General features: G+C 44.7%; 1 protein-coding gene across 1 annotated transcript in view; it reads right to left on the bottom strand.

The window, feature by feature from the left end:
• The window catches only part of FAM120A (family with sequence similarity 120A), a 116,761-nt gene that overhangs the window by 18,712 nt on the left and 74,482 nt on the right, over positions 1–23,567 (bottom strand). The window contains exons 5-9 of the mRNA XM_018567016.1: positions 12,576–12,822; positions 5,856–5,938; positions 4,286–4,414; positions 2,821–2,917; positions 642–730 (exon numbers count right to left, since the gene is read on the bottom strand). Of these exons, the coding sequence (XP_018422518.1) occupies positions 642–730; positions 2,821–2,917; positions 4,286–4,414; positions 5,856–5,938; positions 12,576–12,822 (645 nt within the window). The remainder of the gene's footprint in view (positions 1–641; positions 731–2,820; positions 2,918–4,285; positions 4,415–5,855; positions 5,939–12,575; positions 12,823–23,567) is intronic.

The following is a 23,567-nucleotide window of genomic DNA, read 5'->3' as shown; positions in this document are numbered from 1 at the left end:
AAAATATATTTTATTTTTAATTTTTTTTTATCGATTAATCGAACTTAATAATCGGCTAACTAATCGATTTTGAAAATAATCGTTAGCTGCAGCTCTATATACTAGCTCTGCATTTTTGTGAACATCTCTTGAACTGTCCCGATACCGATGCTAGCATCGGAATCGGGACCGATGCAATGCATTTTCACAAGTACTTGTGAAAATGCCCAGATGCATAATGCCGATGCTTGCGCATCGGTGTTGAATTTGTATTTCCAGCCGCCGGGCAAGCAAGAGAAGGGGGCGTGGAGCGGTGACAGAGCAGGGGGCGTGGAGCGGTGAACTGTTTCCCGCCGCAATACCGCCTGGGTCGGTCCCACGTGATCGCAGTTGAAAATGGGAATAGGTTAAATGTTTTATTTTTCTAAAAAGGTCTTAAATTATAGTTCTTCATGATCATAAAGAAATTGGCCTAAGATCATTAGTCTGTATTGTTTTGTTTTTTTAAACGTCACCTGTCCCTTTAAAAAAAAAAGTATCGGTAATTGGTATCAGCAAGTACATGAGGGGAAGTACTTGTACTTGGTCTTGAAAAAGTGGTATCGGGACATCTCTAGTGTTCACACTCAGCTACCTGAAGACAAAACAGAAATAATACTTACCATAGGCTTTGATTGTACATTAGGCGGAGGAGTCATCTGAGATGGGTCGCCCTGCATCATACCATGAATTCGGTTTTGATTTGGTCTGCCTGCTCATAAGAAGAAATGTTCCATTAATTCATGATATGGAAAATCAAGCACACAAATATAAAACATTAGTGGCATTACAATGCAAGAACAGTGGATCGCTTACAAAAGTGGAAATCATGATACTAAATGTATTTCTCAATAAAGAGCTGGATCAATCAAATAACTTATAAAAGTGATGTTACAAATATGGCTGAGTAGAGAAGATAGAACAGAAGGACTGAAATACTTCCTTCATCTGCAGAAAATGCTGCCCTAGGTGCTAGCTGCATGTGTGAAGGCCCAGACACTCGGCTAGGTCATCTCTGCTAAAGGCAAAGGTCCGCTATCAGACTGACCCATCCACCTCTTCAGGAACTCATGCGACCTTTCACATTGGCCTTTAGCATTTTCTCCACATATTTATAACAACTGTTCTATTTCTCAATCTGTCACAACAAAGCTTGACTACGGCTTCATCTTAGGTCTGCCCTAAACTGATGAATCTATGGCTCCATAGAAACAGGCTACTGGCTTACAGCATGAACTGGATCCTAAATTCAGAATTAACCGCTGAACACTTTTTGCCTGCCGACTGTGAGCATACAGACAAGAGGAAAGAGCAGATTGATAACCCACTACTAGGGAAGCACCGACATTCCGGACAAAAATGGTACTATGGGCAAAATAGCATCAAAAAGGCTGAAAATGTGGTGCATCTCTAGCTTCTCTCCTCCCCACCGATCCTTGCTGCACTACCCCCGTCTGTCGGCAGAGGCAGGAGTGATCGGAGGGGATACAGATCCGATCCAGCTGCCGGTGCCCAGCAGGGGGAGAAGCTGTCAGGCTTCCGAGTGGGGTGGCGTGGGAGCAGAGCTCGGCTCCTGTGACAGGCGGAGCAGTCAGGGTGGAGAGCGGAGCACAAACACTCAGCAATCAGCACTGATTGTTGCGTGTTTGTAAATAACAGGAGGGCATAGTAAGGTTACTATGTTCCCAGTAATGAATGAACAGTAAGTACTCTACATCACTTAAATACCATTTAGTACAAACAAGGTTTTTGTACTTTAAATGGTATTTTACCTAAAATAACATCATTATCTGAAGTTAGCCTTCGATCAACCTCGATTCCACACCAGCACACAGGCTGGGAGAGGGACAATCAGCACTTTGAGCCAGTGAGGCTCCTACTGCATTGCACACAGCTGTCAGACAATGTAAACATGGCTACTGGAGGGGAAAGCACAAGGATTACCTCAAAGTGCTACACCTTCACTGTTCAATCACAGGTTGCAATGCTGCCTACATGGGAGATCCCGGCCTGGTCGTGCTTTCCTTCCTTTTTCATAAGATAAAACAGGCCAAGTAATTAAACTGGAACTAGCCGTTTACCTGGGGTGCAGCTCTCTGGACATAAATATGGTATTCCAGCAAGCAACTTCTACCTATTACTGCATGATGCTCGGCAGTAGTAAGTATGATACAAAGCATTTATTTCATAAAATAGCAAAACAAATTGAAGTAAGCCAACACTGATAGAACACAGAAGGTGCCACCACTGACTGCCACTTCTGAGAATGCTAGTTGCCTGGCTGTTATGCCAATCCAGTGGCTTTAGTAACTTCAGAGCTAGTGCATGAAACAAGTTTACAAATAAGATCAGACTTGCTTATCTACATGTCTGTTCCGAGTCAGTGACTCAAAGTATTGAAGCCAGAGAAAGCCAGACACCTAGCATGGTCAGGAGATCAGCTACGGCTGCTCCTGTATATCCATCGGTAAGGAGCGTTATTCTGTCACTGCTCTGAACAGTAACCAAGCTGGTTTATCAGCACATTTCCTGCTGCTCTTAATGTTAGATGGATTGTCCAGTATTCTTCCATGAAATGCTTGTTATCACTGTCTCTCAGTGTCAAAGGATACAGTCAGCCCTGAACCAACAAGAACTCATTTCCCACTTGATCTCTGAACTGTCACAAAGGTCTGACAGATAAAAAGGAGTCAATAATAAAACTGACAAGTCCTAGATGTAAAACTTGACAGACATCGGAATCAGATCTTAAGCAATGAACATTTTGGAATCATTTTAAGTACACTTAGACATTAGACTAACCAGGGTACGGAGCTGGTGGGTATTGCAGGGGCTTGTTGGTGGCTCTGTAGTAAGCGACAGCTCTCTTGAACCGGGAAACTTTGTCATCTGTTCTGGACTGAAGAACAAATCATTTACCCCTTTATAAGGTTCACAGATATAGAGGATTATTATGCTACAGCACTTAAGACGTTTATTTAGAACTCTTCTTTTACATTCAATTCCACTTCAGTTCCAATAGTTTGCATCTTTTATGCCTTTCACACCCACATATAACAACACTCACTCCTCCATCACTTACCATAGTCATGCTTTCTCTCCTCCAACATCAACTACACACACGGTCTATAGCCAGGCGGATGCCATTCACCCGGCACTAGCACTCCTAGATGATGCGTGATGAGTATAGGAACTTTATGAATAAACCCCTATATCTATCTATAGGTCTCCTCAGATGCCCACGTAGAGGAGAAAACTGAAGGAGTGTCTATGTTGCCTGTATCGGACACTCCTTCACTTTTTTTTTTGTAAACATACTGAAAAGCTTTTTTCCATTTAAAATTACATTAAACTCAGGTGTTAAATCTCAAAAATGTATTCAAATACCCTATTAACAAAAATGTATCTTATTTGTGTATCACTCGGCTGTAGATGCTCAAATCATCGCTGAATTGGTGCTGACACTGTCCTTCCTTCTGGAGGGTGGCTACTTTTGTTCCCCATGGCTCATATGTGTCTTGTAAAGTAGACACCACTCCAAGCTCACTCCTGTGATGGACTACAATATCAATACAAATTAGTAACTAAATGTGAGACTGTAGTCCATCATGGGCTTGAGTTTGGAGCAGTGACAACTTTACAACACACACAAGAACCATGAGGAACAAAAGTAGCCACCCTCCAGAAGGAAGGTCAGTGTCAGCACCGATTCAGAGATGATTTGAGGATCTACGGCCGAGTGATACACAAATGAGCTACATTTTTGATAAAAGTTAAAAGGTACCTGAATGCATTTTTTAAGATTTACCTCCTGAGTTTAGTGTCCCTTTAACTTTTCCATGTTTTGTAATAAAAATGTAAATTTTAGGGTCATTATGAATAGGACAAATTATAGAGCTATAGAGTGCCAAACACCTGCAGAGACACACACCAATAGCAGCAGTGTGACCACTGCCCCCGGGAGCAGATTTCAGACCGGCGCCGGGATCAATTGAAAGCCAAAGAAAGTTGCACCATAAATTAATCTTAAAATTGTGCTTTAAAAAGTCACAATTGCTTTTCCCAAGTATTCCGTATTTTCCACTTGCAGCCAGCAGGTGGAACTCTGTGCAAACATTCTCTGCCAAGTATCTGTTGTACTAAGAATAAATGTGAGCAGCAAACACACAACACATGCCTCTCCTAGTATCCCTAGTGTATCTACAAAATATATGTAACACAAGACATTGGAGACTGGAGTCACTGTGCATTGACCTATTTTTATTACCTGTGAATGCTGAAAAACATCTGCAGAAATTGCATCCAAATCATTTGTATCTTTAATGTTGCGCACATAGTCTGCGACCGCTTTGATCACGACATCACATGGAGGTAAAACAAGCTGGTGAGCGCGAACCTAAAGATGTGAAAGAAGAGTCAATAAATAATGAACTCGCATATTAAACAGCAATACATGGCAAGGCTCAACAGCTTTAATTGTAGTGATCCACCAGTTACTGTGTCCAGATACACTGAATACTAACGGAAATCGTTTTTTTTTATTGAATGATGGACTTTTTTGTTTAGACTCTTTAGTGCTGTTAGCTGCCCCGTGATACTTTGAATACACATCAATATGATAACTGGCAAACCTATAATATCCGACACATACTACTAACTGGCAATCGACCTAATTATCAATATACACAGTGCTAGAAGTACCAAACAATAAATGTGTAACAATCGGAAATATACATGATACTGAAAACAACAATTACACTCAAGAATAGGTGATATATCCTCAATAAGCTAGACATTAAATACGTATATAGACTACAAGAGGAACAAAAGTGCTCTCCAAATAAATTGTGACAAATCAGTTGTGACCGAAAGCAATATCGGAGAGTATTCAAAGCATTTTCAAAGTCAACAAATTCTCTCAAAATCGTTTTCCTTTCAATTAACTTATGATGAAACTAGGGATGCACTGATACTGGTATTTCGATATCGAGTACCGATGTTTTTTTCCCGGGACTCACTGATACCGAGTACCAGAAGTACCATTCAGGAAGCCGGGCACGTGTAAAGACTCGCCACCCGGCTTCCCGATTAGCAGGGAAGCCCTCCCCATGCTTCTCGTCACTAGGTGGCGAGAAAGCATGGAGCCGGCTTTCTGGCCAATCAGGACGCCAGGCAATGACGCGGCACCCAGTTTCCTGATTGGCCGGGAAGCCGACTCCATGCTCCCTCGTCATGAGGTGACGAGGGAGCAGCTAAGTCGGCTTCCCGACGAATCAGAAAGTCGGGCGCCGCGTCATTACACGTCGCCTGGCTTCCTGATTGGCCAGCTTCTGACCAATCAGGTAGCCAGGCAGCACGTTGTTACACGCTGCCGTCTTCCTGATTGGCCAGGAAGCCGGCTCCATGCTCTCTCGTCACAAGTGACGAGAGAGCATGGAGCCGGCTTCCCAGCCAATCAGGAAACCGGGCAGCGTTTAATGACACGCTGCCCGGCTCCCTGATACTGGAAGTATCGGGCTAGGCATCAGAGCATTTGGGTGAGTACGAGTACTCGCCCGAATACTCGGCATCGGCACCGATACTAGCATTGGTAAATCCCTAGATGAAACCTAAGCATGTGTCCAGCATCAGTTTCAGGGCTTTTGGATATGTACAAAAGGAGGTTTTCACAAAAACATGCATAAAATATGTTAAATGCACTGATAATCTTATGGGAAGGTATTTGTTCAAACGAATAGTTGGCAACAGGGTCTCTTTAATGTCGGTGATAACAATACAGTTGGTGTATCAGTGGAAGCACACAGCACAAGTTATTCACATTTAGGTTATTCACGTACTTTTAATGAAGCTAATGGATGATCTGGTCCAAGTAAGCTCCAATGGAAAGCAGCTAAATCTTCATCAGGTAGGATGTGGTTACCTAAAGAACATAAATGCATTGTAAAGCACCTGATATCATTTGTACAAACCTTAAGGATACATTATTATTGAAGGGTAAGGGCACGCAAACACTAAAAATACTAGAGGTGCACCGAAATGGAAATTTTAAAACCGAAACGAAACCGAAATAAAAAAAATATATATGTCAGGCCGAAACCGAAAATTTTAATATGAGTGTTCCTATTCATTGATAACATGAGAACATTGTTTGTTTACTATAACTACAATATCAATGAATGGGGGTGATGTAGATCTCTCTCATTCATAATTGAGGATATAGTTAACATGCCATATCCTCAATTATGTACAAACACTCAGCGATCACTGATCGCTGAGTGTGTGTACCTTGCTTTTCTCTCTGACACGCTGTCACAGGAGGGTCTGATCGAGCGGTGTAGAGAGGAAAGCCCAGCCTTCTGTGACAACGCTGTCTCCGCCCCCACACCGCTCTGCCGGACTGTGATAGGCGGCTGAGCGGTGTGGGAGGAGACGCCGGCCGCTCACATCGCTCTTGTCCTGCAGCGCTCGGCCAGCTGTCACTTTCTTTTCTCCCCACTGGAACACAGGGAGGACATATACTGTGTCCTCCGGTGACCCAAAACTCAGTACATAGGGTCGCACCGCAGGCGGGGCGGATCCCGACAACATTGTCGAGATGTACCCCACTGGCTGATTGACAGTTGGCCCTAGAGGCAGAGCCAGCTGTGCCCGCCCCCTCCCAGTCTGTTCCTCCAGTCAGGGCTGGGGGATCGGAGCGGGGAGGGGGGAATTTGTGCGGGGAGTGGAGACTGACAGTCACAGCTCTCTGCAGGGAGATGATTGGGAAGTCAGCGATCAGCGCTATGTGTTTGCTCACTTCCCGATCAATTCAGCCGTCGGCTTGAAATATGGGGGACGAGTGTTTTTCTCTCATCCCATTATTCTCCTTTAGATGTCACTACACTACGGCTACTTGAGGTATGTCCAGAGGAAGATTACAGAATATGTCCATTAGGAGCCCTTTAACCACTCATCAATAATGTAGTCTGCCCAGCCTGATATGGATTGTATTAGCCACAGTTGTGTGTTGACAGGTATAGCAACTTCCATATGGAAGAAAAAGCCCTTGTGACAGATATATTTTGTTGGCACTTAAATTGTACCGGTCACTTTAAAAGTGGTTTAAGTTGACATTAATGGTTACATGAATAATCTTCTTAAAGTTAAACTGTAACAGGTATAAATAGGTAAAAAGATGCAACTTAAGTAGGCTACGTGCAGCTTGGATTATCTGAACACGCCAGAAGATCCCAAACATGCGATGTACAATACATAGTCAAGCACTATGAACCTAAAGAGGAAATTTACCCACCAATTTAATGTCTCTCAAAACCGTTACCTTTTAAGACATGCTGACTGTCAAGGTTGCCTGTGTGCTAATTATTTCAGCGCTCAACAAAACTTTCAGGGCCAGTTCACACCACAAACTCCGCGTTCCAGTGCATTCGGCCTCTGTAACGCAAGCCGGCCGGCTCCCTGCGTTCAGGAGCAGGAGGGGACGTGGTGGTGCATTGCACCGCATCAACGTCCCCCGCCCGAAGTGTGATCGCCCGTACCCGGAACGCAGGCACATTAGTGCTTGCATTCTGGTCGAGTGCAATCTGCAGAAATAGTGCTTGCAGTATTTTTGCAGATCACACTGGACCGAAACGCATGCACTAATGTGCCGACGTTCCAGGTGTGGGCGATCGCACTGCAAGCGGGGGACAGTGCTGCGGTGCCATGCACCACCACGTCCCCTCCCGAACGCACTGGAACGCGGAGTTTGTGGTGTGAACCGGCCCTCAAGCCTGCAAATGGCTGGTGTCATAGCTGATCACATGTGCAGCACCTTGGCAACTGCAATCTAAATAGAGACTAAGATGGCACCTTCCTTGGCTGTAAGGGATAGAAGATTGTAGTTTTACTTTAAAGCATGCTACTCCAGCCCAGAATGTAAGCCCCTATCTGTTATAGAGGCTCAAAATGCTGAATTTATGGACCGTGGGGCCGAAGTGGCCATTATATGCTGAGAATCAAACAATTCTCAGAAAGGGAAACCAATGAGGAGGAAAATTGAGCCATGATTTAAACCTCATTGGTTGTGCCCAAATAGGCATCGACCCTCCAAGCAACATCCCCCCGCTGTTATTCATACATAATGGACTTCAGAGACCAAGCAAAAGCTGTCCATAAATTGGTAGATTTTTGTAAGAACATTCATCTGAAAAAACTCATGAGAACACTCAAAAATGTCATCGGAGACTTGGTAAATGTCACTAGAAATGTTGTTTGGTTTTAAAGTGACACTAAACTCAGGAGTTAAACCTTGAAAAAATACATTCAAGTACCCTATTAACAAAAATGTATCTTATTTGTGTATCACTCGGCTGTAGATCCTCAAATCATCTCTAAATAGGTGCTGACACTGTCCTTCCTTCTGGAGGGTGACTACTTTTGTTCCCCATGGTCCGTGTGTGTTGTAAAGTAGCCATCCCTCCAAGCTCGCTCCTGTGATGGACTACAAATCTTACATTTAGTTTACCAATTTGTATTTAGATTGCAGTCAATCACAGGAGCGAGCTTGGAGCGGTGACTACTTTACAACATGCATAACGACCATGGGGAATGAAAGTAGCCACCCTCCAGAAGCAAGGACAGCGTCAGCACCAATTCAGAGATGATTTGAGGATCTACAGCTAATTCACAAGATATATTCTTGTTAACAGTTAGGCCCCGTTCACATTGAGCGATTTATCGCGCGGTAATTCCCACGATATCGTGGCTATTTACCACGCGATATCGCTCTTCAATGCTTTGCAATGGGGCAAAGGTTGCTGCTGTCGCGGGTCGTGTGTCGCTACAGCAGGACCCTTTTTGGAGCGGATTTTGCCGCAATTCCAGCTTGCTCAATGCAAGCATTTGCGCGATATCGCGCAAAATGCAAATCGCGTGACAAACGCGCGATTTGCAAATCGCCAAGTGTGAATGGGGCCTTAAAGGTACTTGATGCATTTTTAAAATTTGAATCCTAAATTTAGTGTCACTTTAACATTTGATTTTGGAAGTGAATGGCATTTCCTGAAGGAAGTTCGCATTTCCTGTTAACATTTAATTTGATAAAAATGTGCCATCCTGTGCCTTTGATTTTATATGTCACTGTGGTTGAAAAAACGGTTCATTTGACCTTATTAGCTATTAGAAAATGGAATGAATGCTCCAAAAATGTTGTTTTTCCCCAACACAATTCTACATAGTCTCTCATCCCCAGCAAAACAATGGACACGTGGGGTAATACTAATGGTTCCAAGAAGAGATGTGTATTTATTGCCCTGTATATTAACCGATGTTCCAGAAAAACGCACACCACAGCGCTCAGCAGACTCCCAATGATATTCTCCACCAACAATCGTTTGCAGGCTGCCGTCATCAAAAGCCCACTGGGAAGTATTCCTCACAAAACATGCAAAACAAACAGACAGCGCCTTGTCCTCGTATAATACAGTTTATTAATCAATGAACATACAAGCTGACCTAAAATACACAAAGCTGCCCCGGGGAATATACTGGGGAAGCTCTGAGGAAGGTGTATAGTCCCCGAAACGCGTCAACTAGCAAGGCAGCTTTGTGTGGCGTCTGCCTTGTACCATTCATTCAGTGATTACCATGCGAGCAATATTTTATGTCAGCTTGTATGTTCATTAATTAATAAACTGTATTACACGAGGACAGGGCGCTGTTTTGCACGCCCTGTATATTACCCAAATGAGAGCCAGGAATAGTTTCCCCCCCACTGACATCCAAAAATAAACCTCTACACTGAGGACATTTCGACATTCCTGGGAATTTTGCAAAGCACGGATTGCCTAGTTTCCACTTTCACAAATCTTTCCTCTAAAAGTCAGGAAACTTTGAATACCCGCACAATGTACTCCGTTCCTTATAGCTGGGTATTGCTGTTTCATCAGAGGCAAATGACACGGTGTTGGGAACAAAGAATCACTTCTGGCTAAGCCAACAGGATGAGCTTGGCTGCCTCCATCAGAGATTAGCACCTGATGCCCCACTGAAGGATTCTGTAACCTTGACAACAGAATAGGCCTCAATGCAGAGCGGTTATGATCAGTTCACACACTCGCTTGCTCTCTCTCTCTCTTTCCAATTACTCAAAACAAGATGCTAAGTGACACATTTTTCAACCACCGTTTTTCTATCGTGGTCAATCCCCAGAAAGCAGGTTTCCATATTGTTCAAAAACTATTCCTTTCAAATAAAAGCACATTCAGCACCCTGGAACTGCTTAAGCTACGGCTCCTTGGGTACACGGCATTCAGAACAATCACGCCGTCTTCCTTCATGCTATACATTATTAACAATGACTCTGATAGGAAGATCTGCCTTGTATGGCTGGTGTTTGTTTTCAGTCAGACATGAAAGTAATTTGTATATTCTTCAGGTATCATGTCAGTAGGATGTCTCTCATGTTTGTCTATACATACTAGTGATTATTTTATGTTGTGAGTGTTCGTGCATCTATTGAGTTATAATGCTGCTCTTGTTTCAGAACATGGATTTCAATACTTGGGCTTTATATGGCGTAAGAATATAGCAGCAAACAAAAACCCATAATAAGCAACTGCAAAATAAAAGCCCCCATACTTTCCTCCTTTGTTGAGGTAAATGTGCTTGAAGACAGGTTCACAAAGCAGCCATAACTTAATCAGGCTATACGGCGCAGCAAATGGATGTCACTTTGATGGGAGATATCCATCTTGCCACTGTTTATGTTGCCTTGGAGAAGCAAACAGGGCAGAGCCATGAATTATAGTTTCAATTGTGAATACTCTTCTGGATAAAAAAATAAAGCAGCCCTGTATAAATCTAAATGGAGAAACAGCAATTTTTTCTGCCTGTGGAATGCGGATATTCCACCAACCCAAGCTAAACTGATGAGGGAGAATCTGATACAACAAAATATTTTATTATTTTATCCACGTTTGTGCATAATGTCTTCCTGAAAGGTAGGTTCACTTTCTCACAAATTGTGAACAAAAACAAAACTTACCCGCATTACCCGACCCCCGCTGCGCTTTCATGCCTGAAGTCCCCGCCAGCCGCTGTAGCGGTCCGTACACCAGACTTCTCCGCTCCGCAGTATGCAATGCTTGCAAATAGTGAGCGCTCATGGATCAGTAGGGTCACAAGACAATGCTGACAAATGAGAACGTCTTCTGAGCCAGGGACCAGGTCAGAGAAGAAGCGCTTCTCATTGGTCAGCGTGGTCATGTGACGATGCTGACAAGTTAGAGCTCGCTACTTGCAAACATTATGAGCATTCCGTACTGCGGAGCTGGGTAATCCAATGTATGAACCTCCACACTGGCTGGAAGGGACTTTAGGCATGCAAGTGCAGCGGGAGCCGGGTGAGGTGGCAAGGTACTGTGAGTAATTTTTTCACAATTTGTGAGAACGTGAACTAACCCTTCAATAATTAAAAATACCTACTTCTGTTTTGCCCCTGGGGGAGTCTGGTTTTCATTTTTGCTTTCTTCTTCCTGTCTGTCTGATCGTCAGTGATCTGCCTTTTTCCAACTCCGCTGTAACATGTTCCTACCATATTCCTCATACCACTACCTCGGCAAGGAACTGCACTTTGCACGTAGTCTGATGCCACAGTAATACCACAACATGCAACCCACAGCCACTGCTAAGTCACTGCCATCTTTCATACTGCCATAAACACTCTCCACTGATGTCCCTCATCTAACCACAGCTGCCTGCTGGCAGCTCTGCCTCCGACTCCAGTTTCCAATGCTGTTGAAACCCACTCAGCGATGGCAATCTTAGGTCCCTGCAGGGAGCCACTGCAAGAGGCCAAGTTGTACCAGTTTCTATCCGAGCGCCCCTGCTTCCTCCCAGCATCCCCACACACACACAGCTTGGGGCCACCACTCAGTTCCCTCAGCCTTACCCCTGGACCAACAACTGCTGTCAAGAAGAGATGAAGCAGGTGTTGTGTGGCCTCCATTGTCTGCAGGAGTGTTCTGGAAGGCCAGGTATACAGGGATGTGGGAGGACTTGTGTGTGCTCTCCTCAATGCCAACACTGTGCTACAAGAACCCTCTCACTATTTCACATGCACACCCATCCACTCTTCCTGCATCCATTGTTCTCACCACCATACTTGAACATTGACCTCCTCCCTGACCTCCTCCACACCTAACCCCACCACTCCTCCACTCTCACCAGCACATCTGTAGTATAATCACAAAAACCTTTTTCTTCTGTTCTTACCACCACACATGCAGGCCTAACACCACCCCTCCTTCATACACCATCCTCCACTGTTCTCACCCACACTCCTGCAAACCAATTCACCGTACACAATTGCTAGTTTTTTTTTATAAACAGAAGGCTAGCATGAGCATTTGTGTTCTGCTCCTGACATGAGTTTATGAATCATATGTGACAGGTGTGGAAGGCAGTGTTATCACACTTTCATAGGACAATGTACAATCAAACATCTGTGTACACTGTGCCTTTAAAGACGCCTAACAGCAGGCTATGATTGGGTAAGAAGTGAAAAATAACATGATTACCTAGAAGAGCAGCAAAAATGGGGAAGCGGTTGGGATTGAGATCCAGCTGTTTAGCCACCTCGTGCATTAGGTACTGGCTGGTTGTGATGCTCTTTCCATTGCGGCTCAGTTTTAATGCGTGAGCACTGAAGTAATACGGGATATTGCACAGCGCATAGTCTGAGTCATACGCAACCAGACCATGGAATCCATTTTCACGGCAAAAACTGATGACTTCTTGATGATGATCTTCAATGCTCTGTGCAACCTGAAAACAGAAAACACACATTTCATTAGGACGCATAAATACTAGATTTATAGATGAAGACAAATCAGAAATATACTGGTTGTAGCATCAGATGTATTGTTTCCATGTGTGTATGCATGCTTAGTTAAAGCGTAACACATATTAAAGTGACACTAAACGCAAAAGTTAAGGCTCGGTGCAGACCTACACGATCCGGGATCGCGCGGTCCTGCACAATGCAGGCCGCGATTGCCGTGCGGCCACATTGATTTCAATGGGGTGACAACCGCGCGGCAATCGCAGAAAAAAAGGTGCATGCACTTTTTTTTGTGATACACGACTTGCGACTGTTTTAGCCATTATCGTGTTCGGAAGCATGGGTGAAATCACACCGGAAAACTGCGCGATTCGCCTGCCATTAGAAAATTGCACCCACGGCGCGATCGGCGCACACCCAGGCGACTCCTGACCGTGTGGAGAGGTGTCGCCTAGGTGTGCACCGGCCCTAAATCTTAAGATACATTTTTGTTAATAGTTAAGGTACTTGAATATATATTTGTCTATCACTCGGCTGCAGATCCTCAAATCATCTCTGAATTGGTGCTGACACTGTCCTTCCTTCTGGAGGGTGGCTACTTTTTTGTTCCCCATGGTCCCCTGTGTGTGTTGTAAAGTTGTCACCGCTCCAAGCTCCTGTGATGGACTACAATCTCAATACAGTAAATTAGTAAACCAAATGTGAGATTGTAGTCCATCACAGGAGCTTGGAGCGGTGACAACTTTACAACACACACAGGGGACCATGGGGAACAAAAAAGTAGCCACCCTCCAGAAGGAAGGACAGTGTCAGCACCAATTCAGAGCTGATTTGAGGATCTACAGCCGAGTGATACACAAAAAGGGTACAGTATTATTAATAGTTAAGGCACTTGAATACATTTTTAAGATTTAACTCATAGTTCAGTGTCACTTTTAGGCCTCGTTGACATGGGCAGCTGACTTTTACCACCCTCTTAAAAAAAAAAAAAAGGATCAGTGGCGGAACTAGAAATATTTGATATAACAAAAGAAAAAAGTGGCAATTACTTACATAGCAGCATTTAGAAAATAAAATATAGAACATTTTATAATGGCACAATAAATAGACTTTGCAGCACTGTGAGGATGATGAGACATTAGATCAGGGAGATGTAAGGACACAGTTAGTGGGTGGGCTGTCATCGTCTGCCTTATGAAGAAAGGAATTCCATGCATTTGAGGGAGCCAAAGGAAAGCTAAAGCAACTGATGTGCGTTAAGCTTCCTTGTCTCATCCAGGCTCATATCTCTTCCCCCTATACAGTGCAGATCACTAATTTCATGTTTCTAAATGGCTTTCAATAAAAACACCTTTCCTTTCTAGTGTGAAATGTGGTAATATCACTACTCTAAAGCATAAGTGTATGTCTGGGCATAATAAAAAAAGAATACACACCGTACATCTCTGCAGTGCTTGCACACAGGAAACGGCTCCACGCTCTCTCGTCACTTGTGATGAGAGATCATGGAGCCGACTTCCCGGCCAATCAGTAAGCCGGGTAGCGTGCAATGACACGCTGCCCGGCTTCCCGATTGGTCAGGAAGCTAGCAAATCCGGAAGCCGGGCGCCGTGTAATGACGCAGCGCTCGGCATTCTGATTGGCCGGGAAGCCGGCGTCATGCTCCCTCGTCATCTCATGAATCATAATATTAAGAAAGTGACCTTGAAGCATTAGTTTGTATTGCTTTAGAAAAAATGTGACCTGTCCCTTTAAGAAAAAGTATCGGTAATTGGTATCTGCGAGTACTTGATCAAAAGTATCGGTACTCGGTCTTAAAAAAGTGGTATCGGTGCATCCCTAACAATCACAATACAATTCAAGACAAGATGGTAAGGCCAAGTTTATCCCTAAAACACTGCAAGTACAGACCATTACCCGCTGCTCTTCTAAACACTCAGTGTGAGATAACATGTCCATAAAATAAAAGGGGAGGTGTTCCATAGGTAAGGAAAGGAGAACTCAGACAGGGCTGAAAACACTGGGGGTTTCAGTGTAGCTGAGGTAGCACAGTGAGCCCAAACAAGAAGTTATGAGCTCATTGGATTTCTGGAAAGAATCATCCAGGGCTACAGCTTACGATTATTTTCATAATCGATCAGTTGCCCCATATTTTTTCAATTAATCGATTGGTTGTAAAAAAAAATATATATATATATATATCTTCCCCCTCCACTAATCAATAATGAGAATCGTTGCCAGCTATTCTCATTATCAATTATCAATTTAATCAATTAGTTGTTGCAGCTCTACAATCAGGATATTTTGCAAAGCATTCAGCCATCTTCATATTGCTTTGCGGAGGCCTTGAAAACATTCCATAGCTCCAGTTTCGGGAGGTTAGACACAGATCTTAATGAAAGTGCCGTCTGTCACATTAAACAAGCTGCTAGCAGGCTTTAGTAAGCTTTAGCACTACTTGAAACTTCTTACAAGCTAGCATCTTGTTTAAAGCGACAGCACCCCTGTATGTATGTCTCCTGTCATAAAAGCTCCCCCCCACAACACGCTACCAGCTTTTTCCTAACTGTACACTGGCTACTTAAAGGAGAACTATGAGGCGAGTGAAAATCACTCATCCTCATAGTTCGAGCCAACCTGTGACATGAAACTGTCACAAGTCGGCTCAATAGATCGGGAAGTAAGCGAACACATACCGTCACTCGCTCACTTCTCAATTATCTCCCTGCAGAGAGCAGTGACCGTCAGTCACAGCTCCCAGCACCGATCCTCCAGCGCTGACTGGAGGAACGGACGGGGGAGGAGGCGGGCACAGCTGGCTCTGCCCCTAGATATGCAGAGCCAGCTGTCACTCACACAGCTGGGTGGATCTCGAAGGTAATGCCGGGATCTGTCCCGGCTGCGTCGGTCTCAGTATACCGCGAGCTGTAGCTCGCGATATACTGAGCTTTGGGTCATGGGAGGAGGTTAGTATATGACCTCCCGTGACCCTTAAGAGAACTATGGGGAAAAATACTTACCCCATAGTTCTCTTAAAGGAGAACTATGGGGTTAGGGCTTTTTCCCATAGTTCTAAGGGTAACGGGAGGACACAAACTAGCGTCCTCCCGTCACCCAATGCTCAGTATACTGCGAGCTACAGCTCGCGGTATACTGAGATGCCGCAGCCGGAACGGATTCCGACAATTATGTCTGGATCCACCCAGCTGCGTGAGTGACAGCTGGCTCTGCCTACCTAGAGGCGGAGCCAGCTGTACCAGCCCCCTCCCCCTTCCGTTCTGCCAGTCAGCGCTGGAGGATCGGACAGGGGAGGGGAAGATCCAGTCCCTCGCCTGGCACGGCCCTCTGCCGGCACAGGATCGGTATGTGTTCGCTCACTTCCCGATCTATTGAGCCGACCTGTGACAGTTTCATTGTCACAGGTCGGCTCAGATTATGAGGCTGAGGGAAAATCACTCGCCTCATAATTCTCTTTTAAGTTTGTCAGAATGCTGTGGGTGCAGGGAGGAAATATCTCCCATATACATGTGTGGAAGGAGTTACATTATCTCTGGCCAGCTAGCAGACATGGAAGAAAACCAGGAAAAAATGGCAGCTATAGAGCAATGAGGGGAAGCAATAGATGCTGCATTGCTGGAGGAGGGCACTCTGGGAGGCAAGTCTGCCGTTAAGTGGAAACATGCAGTGCATGGAGTGCATCTGGCTAACCTTGTGATGTATGCCTTTAAGGAGAATGACCACTTTCAAAGTTCATAGCGACTGACAGGTTCATGTTAAGAGTCTTTGCACACTATTGGGACTGGGCTTCCAACATACCGCAATGAGGCTAGGTTCACACCTGGGCGATCTGTGACCGCGCGGCAATTGTGCACGAAATGGTGCGGATTGCCAGGTTGTCACGGAGTCTCCCACCACAGTCGATCACGCTGGTGGTGCCATTATTTTTGCGCCGGGCAGATCGCGTGGGCTCCCACCATGATTCCACCCGTGCAACCGAACACGATAAAAAAAAAAAGCCGTTTTGCGTGTTGCACAAAAAGGCACTTTTTGAACCTAGCCTCAATGAAAAAAAAGGATCATACATCATGCTCCCCAACTCCTTTTTTTTTTTCTTCCAATGCTGCACACTAAAAACAGACATCATGTGCATGTTGGTGCGCTCTGCTTTGCAGTGCCATTCACAATTAACACACGGGGCAGCTGACCGGTCACCACAGAAACACTTGTTCACACAAGGCAGCCTGTAAGAGACAGGAAAATGTATGTCCCTTTCTGGTGGCCCATTGTTATTGGGTTTTTTTAAATCCGCTGCTTTGCAGCATCCATAATACATTAGGGAGCAGAGGCACCGACTGCATTGTGACGAGTGGGGGGAAAGCATGCCTTAGCTCTGACTCAGTGCAAACATTATCTTTGCAAACTGGGTGTGAACTTCTGATAGAGAACAGTATATTTCAATAGCATGCACTCCCTTTTGTCATTCCTTATGCCAAGTCATACTGGCAAATCCAGGGAGAGGTTTACATTAATTCCAAAGGGCCAGCCAGACTTTAGTCTGCTAAGCAATGTAAGCAGCATGAAATGAGACAGAGCAACAGATGTGCCTGTAGGATGATGTGGTCATCATCCTCCATTTTAGAGAAAAAAAAAAAAAACAATGTACAAAGATCAGCAATAACCAGACACCATTCAGCGGTCTCACTATAGTAACTGGAAATCTGAGCTAGTGCTATATGTAGCGCTGCAACTAATGACTATTTTCATAATCGATTAGTTGGCCGTTTATTTTTTCAATTATCGGATAAAAAATTAAATAAATATCATCCTTAAATTTACAATAAAATACACAAATGCAGTGTTACGTTTCCTTCAGAATAAAACTGCATGCACAATTTTTTGCAATTGCACTGCAATGGAATGCACGGCATTGCGGTACCGTGCGTTCCAGTGCGGGCAATCACACTGTAGGTGGGAGGTGCGTTTGGTGTGCCATTGAAAAGGATGGCACTGCACCTCCTGCAGCAGAATTTGTCAGGCCAAAACCCAAAATTAAACTTTTCCCGCCTTTTATCATTTAAAATAATTGTATTGTAAGCACATGGCGCTTGAATAGCTTCAGCCAGGGAATGACAGCTGCCAGTGGCAAGATTCCGCAGACGGCAGCTGAATGTAAATACAGCAGGTAGTGGGTGGGGGCAAAAGCCAGCCTGCTATTGGCCATTTCAAATTGCAATAGCCAATAGCAGGCTGGCTATTGCACCCGCCCACCACTTTCTGTGCCATCCTCCCATCGTGGAGAGAGCTAGGGGATCCAACCAACTAATCGATGATGAGAAGTTAGTTGGGGCCCTAGCTATATGTTATGTATCACTTTCTGGGCCTTATCCTAGTGCCTTGTTTCTATGGTATGGTGAAAACTTCCTGCTTGTAGCTCTATTATGTTGCGGTCTCAATTCATTAAACTTTTTTGCAAACAATTCTCCTGGAATGTCTCATTTACCTAAGATTATTCAGATGCTGGCCACATTCCAGATTTTGCTTACACTTACACACCCATCTTTGTTTTCAGCCGGACTTCAAGCCAGGGTGATACAGGCAGCACAGTAATCGGTTCAGGAAATGGAGATCATCAATATGTAACTTATCTAACTGGCTCGATGAAGCTATGCAAATAATTACACAATCAACTGCCAAGCAGTGTGCACACAATGCAAGCGAGAGGGCTGCTACATCATAAGATGTATGATGAGGGATTCTTCAATTTACGGTCAGATGCAGTGGCGTCACAAGGGGGGTGCGACCCGACACCAGTCATTTTGGTGTCACCCCTCATTTTGGTGTCACCCCCTCTGAAAAGTCGGGCACACGATCATGGACAGAGTGCCCGACAGCTGTTCAAGAGAGGAGGGGATCCGGCAGAATACCTTATCTCAATGGATAAACGTTCCCTCCTCTCTCTGCCGGCATCCAACACCGAGATGGCCGACGGCAGGTAACGGTGCGTGATGATATCACATACGTGCGTGATGGTGTCCTGGATGGTGGCACCCACGGCCACTCTGGGTGACACCCTGCCCGGGGACACCTCTGGTTGGATGGCAGAAACATATCTATATGTCCTCTACAGTGTGCCTTATCCAAACCTGCTCTTAGGAATAACCATCGTCCAAAATCCAGTCTACTGCTATCGTTTTCCCTGAATATATGCAGGCTACATTCACACTATGTGCGTTTAGATGGATTTATATGCGCTTAAAAAGCTTTTGTAAACGCATTTGCTGTAGATACATCTAAATTATTTCTTAAATTGTAAAGCGCTGTAAATAACTGTTGACACTATATAAATACATATATAATAATGTGCCTTTAGATGCATTTTCTGCGTTTCCAAAAAATAGAAGTCGGGTGCATCCAGGGATCAATTTGAACGTCTAAATGCACCAATATGCATGTAAGTGTAGTTGATGCTAGGATTTCAGACACGTATATCACTCCATCCGCTACTCATTTATAGAACAAAACTCCTTAGAGGCCATTTTACAGTATATACGTTGGTTTGGCAAATTAATACTTTTAAGTAATTGTTAAAGATGGTGTGTTACAGCTCAGCAGATCAAATAATGCAAATTCTGCTACTTCCACAGATGTCTTATATGGGGCTACTCACACAGATCACACCCTGACCTGAAAGCCAACTGTTTGGGGGTTTACCAATCATCAGGTATTGATTACAGCAAGTTGTAAAAACAAAAACAATCAATAGCTACTGTACTAGCAACTGATGAATCCAAAAAAACCTGCCTTGAGCACTATTTGAATTATTTAACGAGCCGCTGCAAATCAGACCAATAATAATAGCGCATTAACCCACAGCAAGCACTCAGATTTTGTTTAGAGGTAGATCACTGTAGAATTTCGCTAACTGGCCCCTCTGGGTTCCTGTACTTTGCACATTGTAGTTTGTTCCTTACTGCATGGAAACATTCAGATTCTAAAATGTAAAACAAATCTGTAAACGTACCATTTTTTTGGATGGCGATAATTCTGCACATGATAAGTTCCCCCACTGCGTGCATGTACTGTGTATAGTGCACTTCATCATAGGTTACACTGAGTGCACCAGCCAGACCGCTGAAAAATGTGAATACTTTACCGCAAACTTGCTGCATTTGCATTTTTAAAACAAAGTACACTTAAGGTGCCCACACACCTGCCGATTATCGTACGATAAACGCAGTGATACCGCGATCGTATGATAATCGTCAGGTGTATGGAAGGCGTGCAACCGTTTCTACTGCAAGGGTCGCACGTCTTTTGTCTTCCGAGCATGCTCGAAAACCCGCCCAGAATAGTACGATTTTCGGCGGGTTAATGGCGGGCTCGGAAGACAAATGCCAAACGGGCCGGTGTCCGCAAGCGCACACTACACGCTCAGCATTGGAATCATCGGAAGCCCTCCCCTCGGTGGGGAGGGCTTGCGATGATTGCAAGTACGATCTACCAGTCCAAGATGGGCAGATGCAACCATCGCACAACGAAAGTCGTGCGATGGTTGTAAGGTGTATGGCCAGTGGTTCTCAACCTGCGTAACCTCAGGACCCACATTTGTACTTGATCATTAAGTCACGATCCAAGTCGCACCGCACTGGAACGCACGGAATTAGGATACTGCGCGTTCCAGTGTGGGCGTACGAACTGTGTGCGGGAGATGCGTTTGGGGTACCATTCAAATTAATAACAACGCAACACACCTCCCACACCAGAATGCACAGTAGGTGCGATTGCAGTGCATTTAACTCACTGTACTAGTGTGAACGGGCCCTCAAAAAACACTGACATACATACATACACACACAACCACAGACAAAATTTCACACACAGACATTCTCACACACTCCAAAAAATATTTCATTATTTTTAAGGTTCACCCAGTCTTCCAACCTTACGAGAACTGGAGTAGTTCCTCAGCCTGGGGTCCACTGTGGGCTGCTGGACTGTGATGGAGCTCCATCCATATGTGCATTGCTTGTGCAGCACTCTTGCGTGCCCTATAGAGGTGCCGAGAGCCAGAATGTGATGTCACTCAGGTTGTGACACCTCTACAGGACATTTGAAAGGAGCTGTAAGCAATGCACTTATGTATGGAACTCCCTCGCGGCCATAGCCCCATCCCATCCCACCTCAAGCCGACACTGGGCAGCATATTTTGAATGGCTGCTTTGTGCGAGTACCGACAGTGTACGCTAGGGGGAGGCTGAGGAGCCTCTCACCTAGAAAAGTGGAAGGCATGCGGCGACCCACTTAACACAGGGTCGCAACCCACTTTTGGGTCACGACCCACCAGTTGAGAACCAAGCTTTAGCCCCCTTCAAGCTCCCCCCCTTCGCATGCAGAGATGAACACATACCGAGTTCCAATGGGCCCGGCCTTGGTTGTTGGATATCCGGCAGTGGACTCCTTCTCCTATGGCCACTTCTGCACAGTACATCCCCATTGACCTCTATGGGGCCAAGGATAGATGCGGTTTGGGATGGATGATTGTCCCTGGACGCATGTACGATTACATGCAGACTGTTGCTGAGAGACGTGGCCACTGTCTCCTTGTCATTACTTCAATGGGTACAGGGGCCACCTCTCTGAACGGGGATACCTGGGATTCTAGAATGCCCGTGTATATGTAGCCTTAGGGTGCTCTGACTGGATAAGACGTGGAAGCTGAGCAGGGTTTAGCCCTGAAGTCAAGAAAATTGCATCAAATCTGGCTAATAAAGTATCAGTCGGCCCCTAGGGGTCTGCTTTTACTTTTAAAAAATGTAAGATGACTAAGGTCCTCGCCACGCCAATGTGATTTGTCATCTGCCTGCCATCATGCTGCACCACAATGGAAATCACATTATTAACGGTGCCCGTACACATCACTGCAACATGGCGCCGTGCTTCTTTTGGTGCCACACAGTGCCTTTTTGGCCCCATAAACCTCAGCGGGGAATATGAAAAACGCACGTATGTGCATTTTAACATGTTTTTGTGCTTAAAGTCCCTTCAAGGAAAGACATCGCCGAATGATGTCACAGCAGATATTGCTCGTCTTTGGCCAAAAGAAAGACGCATAACAATGCCCTAAAATGTGCATAAACATGGAGAGATGCAGAGGTATGCAGCACTACTAGTGTAAACCTGGGCTTAGAGGTTCACTTCAAGCAAGAAGCCGAGAAATCAGACAAAGAAATAGCTTCAGAACAAGGGTTAAATAGGATTATAAAACAGCCGTCATCTTTCCCATCCACCACTATGGTGTAATCTCATAACGAGGGCGGGCAGCAGCGCCATCCTGATAATCCTAAACTCCAGTTACTAATCTCTGATCCGAAGGTCACATCCTATAGAGTTCTCATCAGGATAAGGAAACAATGGAAGCTGCAGCTGTATCCAAGGCTCATGCAGACAACATGGACAACACAAGGACATATTAAAGCCCCTCAGGACCCCAGGCAACAATTAAATGAAGCAGCCCACCCTCTAATAAATTCTATGGGAGGCTCAAGACAATCCACAACACACTCCGTCCATGTGTGGATGTACGCTGGGGCACACAGGTCATATTGTATACAGCTGAAAAGTGATGTGAACCACAGACAAATCAGCAGTCTAACTTACTATACAGATTGTCTGCAAACGCATGCCAGAACAAACCTGATAAACTATGCACAGATCTAACCACATACATTTCAATGTGTACGCGCATTCCCATATGAATTAAAGGGAATTTCCAACTTTAACCAAAACACTGAACCTGCTCCCACCGCACCCCAGAAACCAACGCTGATTCATCTTACATTTTAGCGTGTCCGAAGAATTATAACGGCAGTTAATGGCAGCCACGTCTGCCTTTCAGATAACTATTCAGTTTGCTCACATGTGGGACTGACAAATACAAACAAAAAATAAGTGCTCGCAGAAAACTAATAAAACAATATCAATGAGACTGTGAAGATTCTCATTCATCTAGGTCATGGTATATCTTTGAGAAAGCTGGTCGGATGTCCAGTGAAACGTCGGCAAGAAAAATACAGCACGTCCAGTTGCCTTGACTTTTTTTTTTTTTTACAGATAATATCAATGAGAGAGCCCAAGGAAGGTTCCCCAAAAAAGTGTAACAATCTGATGGGTTAACCACTTTTGTTCATACTATTGAGTGAGAAAGGATAAGAACCTCGGTTAGGTTTTTTTAGTTGCTGTGTGTGTCCCTACCGGGGACATTTTCCATCACTTCCTGTATTACTGTACAAGGGAATCATTTACAAAATCTGACGCAAAGCTCCAGCTGTCCATAGAAAATATTTCACATTTCCAGGAAAGGAAAAAAAAAAATGGATGAAGCTTACTGATTAGCTGCTAAGGGCAAGTTCTACTTTTGTCGCACATTTATTCATTAGCCCCACTGTGTCTGGGAGTCAGTTATAGATTACAAGGCAATAGATCAAAGCCAAGATCATAACATGGGGGTCTGATGTACACCAGGGGTGCCCACACTTTTTTGTGTTAAGATCTACTTTTCAAATGACGAGCTACATGAGATCTACCAACAAAAAAAAAAACCTCCCTTACTCTCTCTCCTGGCTGTCTCTCTCCCGGCTGTCTTTCCTCGCTCTCTCTCTCTCTCCTGGCTCATCCTCCTGGCTGTCTTTCCTCGCTCTCTCCCTCCTCTGCCTGCTGGTTTTCTCTCTCT

Source organism: Nanorana parkeri, unplaced genomic scaffold (assembly GCF_000935625.1).
Source record: "Nanorana parkeri isolate BGI_ZX_2015 unplaced genomic scaffold, ASM93562v1 scaffold997, whole genome shotgun sequence".
Classification (NCBI taxonomy): Eukaryota; Metazoa; Chordata; class Amphibia; order Anura; family Dicroglossidae; genus Nanorana; species Nanorana parkeri.
This window is presented reverse-complemented; position numbering and strand designations above follow the sequence as displayed.